Below are 7,832 nucleotides of genomic sequence, written 5' to 3'. Positions count from 1 at the left end.
GTAAGTAAGGTTATGACATCTGCTGGTACTATCTGAACTTTACATTCACACACACACACACACACACACACACACACACACACACACACACACACACACACACACACACACACACACACACACACACACACACACACACACACACACGCACACACAGACACGCACAATGCATGCATGTAGGGTATTTTGTGAATGCACTCAAACCCCTGCATGCATGCTCTGGCAAATGCATTACTAAGGACTGACTGGTGAAGCAATAGAAAAAAGGGGCGGGAACAAGGGAAGAAGGGAGGGAGGGAGGGAGGGAGGGAGAGAGGCTGAGCGAATGAGAGGGAGAGAGAGATTGCAAACGAGAGAGAGAGAGAGATTGAGAGAAAAGTGAAAAGAGGGCAGAGACTGAGTGAGCAGAGGAGTGGTAGAGGGATAGTGCGGTGGAAAGAAAGGAGGTGGTTGTTGGGGAATGAAGAAAAAAACTTTATAAAAGAAAAAGTGCTGGAGTAAGATAATGACAGAAGACAAGAGGAGAGGACAGAGAGCGGATTACACCTGGTGCGGCGGACATTAACATTCACAACCAACAGCCTCAACGCTACCAAAACACTATTCAGGTAAGAAATAGGAGTTAGGACTTAGTGTTGTGTACAACAGTTTCTAGTACTTGATTTAGGTCAAGCTGTTCCTATTTGCATAAGCGGTGCACAAAGGTCCTACTGTGTGTAGCCTGGGCTTCAATTTCTGTTCCAGTAAATTTTGCTGACAGTCAAACCACATGCACTGATGATCCCAGACCACAGCAAGCCAAGTCTAACTGTGCTGTTCTGACTTGGGCTTCATTTAGAAGGGAACTAGGACTTTTTTTCTTTTTTCCTTTAATTCTGAAAAATGTTGTGAGTTTTGTGTCTGCTGTGCGCTGCTGTGTTTCCCTCAAGTGTTTACTTGTGTTGGGTAGCTAGTTTAGTTTGGTGTCTACTCGTGGACGTTCCCCCCTGCTTGTTGCTTGGTTACTGGCCATTGGGAGAGGGGGTTACTGGCATGGGTTCGGATTATCAGAAGCAGCTGACTATGTGCACACACACACACACGCACACGCACACACACACACACACACACACACACACACACACACACACACACACACACACACACACACACACACACACACACACACACACACACACGTGTGTGCATATGTGAGAGTGTGCGCTCAACCACCCATGCACGCACACACACATGCACACGCACATGTGCGTTATTATGCAATAGTGCCTGGAGTCTCAATTTACTCCCTTTTCTTACAGCCCTGTGTGTTGTGCTGTTCCATACGTCTCAGAAACACACTACTACACACAGAACTCAAAGTTCATGGCTGTAACCAAAGTACATTCTTACTGATCACGTTGTTCAAGATGACTTTGCAACTTAGCAACTGTGTATCCAGACAAGTTTACACACACGTCATCGTGAGTGATGGTGGGTAGTCCGTGTGTGTGTGTCCGTGTTAACGCCTTTGTAGGGTTACACCTTGTTTACTCATACTCCTCCCGTTAGAACATTTGGTTTTACTTTCATGACAGCAGGTAGTACTGTATATATCAGGGGTGAGGAACCTTTTCCATTCGAAGGACCACTTATAATGTCCTCCGCTGGCCGTACTTTTAAGACAAACCAGGATTTCCCCCTTGCACTTTAGGCCTATATTGAAGGCGGACACATTTACAACAGACCCCACCTTCACTAGGTCCCCTGAAAATATGACTTAATTGTTTTGCCAACGTAAGATTAAATCTGAGATTGTGTTACAGAACATGTCATATTTCATGTGAGACTGCACAACATTAAAAGTATATTGGGGGCCGAATAAGACGGTCTCAAGGGTCTTAAACGGCCCCTGAGCCACAGGCTCCCCACCCATACGATGGCCCCTGAGCCACAGGCTCCCCACCCATACGATGGCCATCAATTGTTTTATTTTTTATTATTTTTATGGTCTTCCGGTGCCTCACTGTGTCTCTCCCTCCCTCTTGTTACGCATTTGCTCTGTAATTCCCACATAACCGAGGATTTTAATACACGTTTCTCTCGATTTGTTGGCAAAATTGGCCAAGATGTATAATGAGCATCGGCAGGGGTTACAGACAGCAGTCAAAGAGCAGAAACACAACAGAAGTAGACCAGAAACTAAGCAAAAAATATGTATGTATGGAGAGCCGATTGGGAGCCGAAAGAGCCGGCTCTCCATAGTAAGAAGAGCCAAAAGAACCGCATCTCAGAAAAGAGCCGAAAATCCCATCACTACTTGATACTTTTGCTCAATGTCTGTTCTGGTTATTTCAATGTAGCCTCTTACTGCAGATGGGGTCATCGGCGGGCCTATTCACTACTTGCTGAAAATACTCAACTACATCATAACAACATTGCTATGACCGTACTGAGAGCCTTAACCCTATCCAGACCGGGCTTTTTTGGCATTCCTGGGACCGGGGGGGGGCTCATTTGACCCCCCCCCTCATAACTTAGGAACCGAATGGCGTATGACCACCAAACTTGGAGGGGACGATCTTCAGCCAAAGATCTATGAATGACATCAGTTTGGTGTCATTATTGGATATTATGACATCATTATGACGTCATTTCCTGATTTTATTGCCCAAAATGTCACCTTAATGTATTTTCCATCTAACTTGGGAAATGCACATCAATTTTGGTTATTATGTGCTTCAGACCACTTCAAATACTCACAAGGGGGTCTGATGCTAATGAAAATGTAAAAAAATATGAAAAGTGATGATGATGAGACTTAGATCAGTGATTTTTGGTCAGGCGTACCTGTCAGAAAACCGTTGCCATGGCAACAACAAAAATGATGAACCTAATCTTTTGGTATCACACTGTAGCCAACTTCATGTTAGGAAAAGTCAAAAAGTTTCGTAGTCCTAGCTTTAGTCATTCAGGAGTTATACGACATCATAGTTGGTGCGGGCACTTTTTGCCCCCCCCCCGGTCTGGATAGGGTTAAGTAACAGATTAAGACACAGTCATTACAATTTTGGTGATAGTAAGGTTATAACATATAGGCTCTGTGCTAAGGGGTTAAAGTAGAGTCGTCATGTGTTCTGTCCCACCAGTGGAATGACTGATGTATTCATAGAAAATACTAATAATATCGACATTTCGATCCACGTTTAGGATCTTCCTCAGGCCTCTCGCACTATCTACTCCAATTGTTTAGCACCTGGATTGCTGCGTTTCTGAATGTGCGCACGTGAACTTTCAAACAGTACAGCTTGATTGCAATGCAGAAATGCATGTTTAGGAGTCCTTTCCTCAACCTGAACTCAAAACAATTGCATAGTGTTCAAAAACACCTACATTACAGTGTGACTTTTAATGTGACAAGCATATAGGCATATAAATATTTCCTGTTGTGTACTGTACGTATATGATGGCCATCCACAGACGCTGTTGATTATTCTGGTTAGGATTTAAGCTCAAGTATACTGCCCTACAAAGGCAATGTACCATAACTACGCCAACATTGGAACTGAGAAAAAGGCCTTCAAAGCCTTTTATTGGCATTAGGTTGAATATTGTAGTTAGATATGATTTAGCGAGACAGACAAGTTTACACATACGTCATCATAGTGAGTAATGCTGCGTCGTCCCTGCGTGTCCGTGTCGACCCCTTTTTTATTTAGGGTTACACCTTGTTTAGTCATACTCCGCCCGTTAGAACGTTTCGCCCTACTTTCATGACATTACTGTATAATGACCATCACCACACCTTCCTGCTCTTTATTTTTTGATGACTCCAAATGTCTTGTTTTGCTACACTATACATTATTGGTTTAAGTGGGACAACTTTAATACACATTTGAAATGATTTCACGGCCAGATTTGGCCCTCAGGCCTGAGTTTGACATCCCTGCACTAGTGGCACGCTTTAATATTTGGAACTTTCTTACCATTGCATTATTACATTACATTACACTTGATGCTGATGCTTTTATCCAAGGCAACTTACAGTTATTTACAGGGTATTGGTTACAGTCCCTGGAGCAATGTGGTGTAGTGTAGTAGGGCTTATTGTATAGGAGCCTCCTGAAAAGAAAAAAACATCCAGTCGTGCTATAATTCCATTTGATTTTAGAGTTAAACTCAAAGTCAAACTCAAAACTCAAAACTAAAACACCCCGAGTTGAATTAACAGGAATGCGATTGGGATCATTTTCTTTGGACATTCGCCAAGACTCATTCCATAATGACTTTGATTGCTGTGTAAAAAATGCCCACTATTGATCATTTTAAATCTAGACTCCAGACGAAGCTGTTCTCAGATGCCCACTATTGATCATTTTAAATCTAGACTCCAGACGAAGCTGTTCTCAGATGCCCACTATTGATCATTTTAAATCTAGAGTGAAGACGAAGCTGTTCTCAGATGCCCACTATTGATGATTTTAAATCTAGACTCCAGACGAAGCTGTTCTCAGATGCCCACTATTGATGATTTTAAATCTAGAGTGAAGACGAAGCTGTTCTCAGATGCCCACTATTGATGATTTTAAATCTAGACTCCAGACGAAGCTGTTCTCAGATGCCCACTATTGATGATTTTAAATCTAGACTCCAGACGAAGCTGTTCTCAGATGCCCACTATTGATCATTTTAAATCTAGACTCCAGACGCAGCTGTTCTCAGATGCCCACTATTGATCATTTTAAATGTAGACTCAAGACGAAGCTATTCTCAGATGCCCACTATTGATCATTTTAAATGTAGACTCAAGACGAAGCTATTCTCATATGCCCACTATTGATCATTTTAAATCTAGACTCCAGACGAAGCTGTTCTCAGATGCCCACTATTGATCATTTTAAATCTAGACTCCAGACGAAGCTGTTCTCAGATGCCCACTATTGATCATTTTAAATCTAGACTCCAGACGAAGCTGTTCTCAGATGCCTTCCCCTGGCAGCTGTAAATGATATGTGTTTAACATTTAAAAAAAAAAAAAACGAATTATAGCAAATGATCTATCCTAATGTTTTGCCTTATATATATTATATGTGTATAATATTCTTTGATTCTAATTGATAGGTTTTTAATATTTTTATTCTAATTATTTAATGTTTCATCTTGATGACGCAAAACCCCCTAACTCAATTTCTGAAGACCTGCACTTCTATATTTTTAGAGAACCCCGTTGCTGGTTTGGTTTACATTCATGGACTTGATAATACATGTAAATAGTTATATTGCATAAATAAAATACATTTTATTTTATTAAATAAAAATGGATAAGATTATTTTCTGAAAAGGCACTTAGGGGCTTTTGCATCTGAACTCTTGATGTTTTAATTAACGTTATGCTCCTCAACAGACATGATGAAGACCCACTGGCCTCTTCGGTGTTACACCTTGCTGTTCCTCCTCCTGACCCTCATCACTCCCATCTCTTCCGAAACCTCCTTGGAGGATGACGTAGACAGATTTATAAACCCGTCAGAGGACTACGACGACGTGTTTGACGACAAAAAGAAAGCCACCACCCCCTCTCCCCCGGACGTGGACCTCACCATGAAGCCGTGCTACGAGGACATCTGTAACGACCTGCCGGGCGCCTGCCACGAGCTGCAACAGAAGCACCACTGCAGCTGCCCCGGCGTCGCCCAGGGACCCAGCGCCCTCCCCGAGACCCCCGTCGTCATGGTCTGGTCGTCGTCGGGAGGAGGCGCTGCGGCCGAGAGCCTGGAGGTGCGCTGGTGCGCCGCGCACTCCCCCAACACCAACTACCGGGTGCTAGTCGGGGGGCGGGAGGTGGGGCTGTTCGGGGAGCTGAAGCGCTCCATGCTGGGGCTGAGGGGGGTGAGCGGCGGGCAGGAGGTGTGCGTACAGGCGGAGAATGAGGTGGGCCGCAGCCCGCTGGAGGGGATGGCGTGCCGGGTGTACGAGCCGCCCAGGGGGAGCCCGGGTCTGGCCCTCAGGATGGGGCTCATCGGGGGCGGCGTGGCCCTCGCACTGCTCATACTCATCGTCGCCCTGCTGCTGTGGAGGCGCAACAGCAGGAGGAAAGACATGAGGGCCCGCGGGCACGCAGGACCACTATGAGGGGCGCGGGACCCCCTTTGAGAACAGGAACTATTTGTGTGTCTGTGAGAGAGAGAAACAGAGACAGATAAAGATTCTCTCTGTATATGTCTATGTTTGTTTTTTGTGGACACGGTTTGTTAACTGTATGCGTGTGTGTGTTTGAGAGAGAGAGAAACAAAGAATGAGAGAGACAGACACAGAGAGATTGTATGAGTCTATGTATGTTTGTTTTGTGTGGATATGGTTTGTTAGCTGTGTGTGTGTGTGTGTGTGTGTGTGTGTGTGTGTGTGTGTGTGTGTGTGTGTGTGTGTGTGTGTGTGTGTGTGTGTGTGTGTGTGTGTGTGTGTGTGTGTGTGTGTGTGTGTGTGTGTACGCAAGCATGAATGTGTGCGTATGTGTGCGTGTGACAGAGAGAGAGAGAGAGAGAGAAAAAGACTGAGTATGAGTGAGTATTTTTTATTATTGTAAATAGAGTACTGTTAGAGCCATTTTCTATGTCTTAAGTAAAATGTTTATTTATGTACATAGATTTTGTATTTAGAATTTATATTTACCAGAATTATAGTTAATTTGGATACTTAGGAAGTATTGTATATATTTTTTGTGTTATACGAATTCATTTTGTAATTTTGTAGTTTACCTAGACACTAGATACTGTGGTGCATTTTGATTGGCTGCTGATATTAATATAAAACCGTCAGGACGCATGAAGAACGTCAGTGTAGAAGCCACGAACCATAGGAGCATCACAGTCTTTTGACCGTCACATTTCAGTTAGTTTTTAGATAGGAGTTAGGAATTTATCTTTTGTTTTGTATTATTTTAAGTTACTATAAAGAAAGACATCAAACTTAAGTTTTGGACTCCAGACTTTTATTTCCGTTTTGTGTCGCGTCCGAAAGTAACTCTGAGGTTCATGGCTAGTGAGTCACCCGCATTCACATTCAAGTCAAAAGACTAGCCCAAGCCACGAGGGTTGCCGAGGATTCGGAGCCACGCTACCGGGCTGAGAGGAGGACATGAGAAGTTGGATGCTGCCAGCTCAATAAGAAGACAGAAGCACCTGAAATCGCCTGCAAGGTTTGAGAGGAACTGAAGCAGTAAAAGAAATACTTCGACTGCAGTGCTGGCTGAAGCAAGCTTTCCCTGGGTCAGGTCTGATATCTCTATTCATTCCCGTTAGCATGCTACGCTAGTTAGCGCGCTAGCTATCCTGCTAAGCTGACTGTGCAAATCTACAGTAAATGCCCAAAGGATTCCCAGCTAAGACAGACATTCCTGTTTATGCAAAACGATCTTTCACAAGTAGTAACTCTTTTCACAAGTGTCTGTGAATGTTTGGAAGAGTTTAGAAGCTGTGGGGAATTTCGAAATTGTCACAGTTAATTTTTGATGATTCACGTGTGAAACAAGATGGCTGAATTAAATGCTGAGTCAAATGCGGATGCGCCTAGTGACCAGAAGAGGGCACCAAAGCCCACGGAAAGGGCAGTGGAGGAGAAAATCAGGAGATTAAAAGATGAGAGAAGGGGAAAGTTGGCACAGTTAACAAAGCAACGAAAAGAGATTGAAACATTGAAACAAGATGAAAGCAATGTTGAAAGGTTACAATGGGAAATTCTACCTAAGCTAGAAAAATGTTTTGGAGAGTATAAACGGCTTAATGAAGAATTATGTGAGATTATGAGTGAAGAGGAACGAAATACTGATCAGGAGACATTTCTAAACAGATGTGAAGAAT

General features: G+C 43.5%; 1 protein-coding gene across 1 annotated transcript; it reads left to right on the top strand.

The window, feature by feature from the left end:
- Positions 1-422: 422 nt before the first annotated feature.
- LOC134451911 (leucine-rich repeat neuronal protein 4) lies at positions 423-6,556 on the top strand. Its single transcript, XM_063202304.1, has 2 exons — positions 423-608; positions 5,381-6,556. Exon 2 carries the CDS (start codon positions 5,383-5,385, stop codon positions 6,106-6,108), a length of 726 nt encoding a protein of 241 aa, XP_063058374.1. The 5' UTR covers positions 423-608; positions 5,381-5,382; the 3' UTR covers positions 6,109-6,556.
- Positions 6,557-7,832: the final 1,276 nt, after the last annotated feature.

Source organism: Engraulis encrasicolus, chromosome 7 (assembly GCF_034702125.1).
Source record: "Engraulis encrasicolus isolate BLACKSEA-1 chromosome 7, IST_EnEncr_1.0, whole genome shotgun sequence".
Classification (NCBI taxonomy): Eukaryota; Metazoa; Chordata; class Actinopteri; order Clupeiformes; family Engraulidae; genus Engraulis; species Engraulis encrasicolus.
This window is presented reverse-complemented; position numbering and strand designations above follow the sequence as displayed.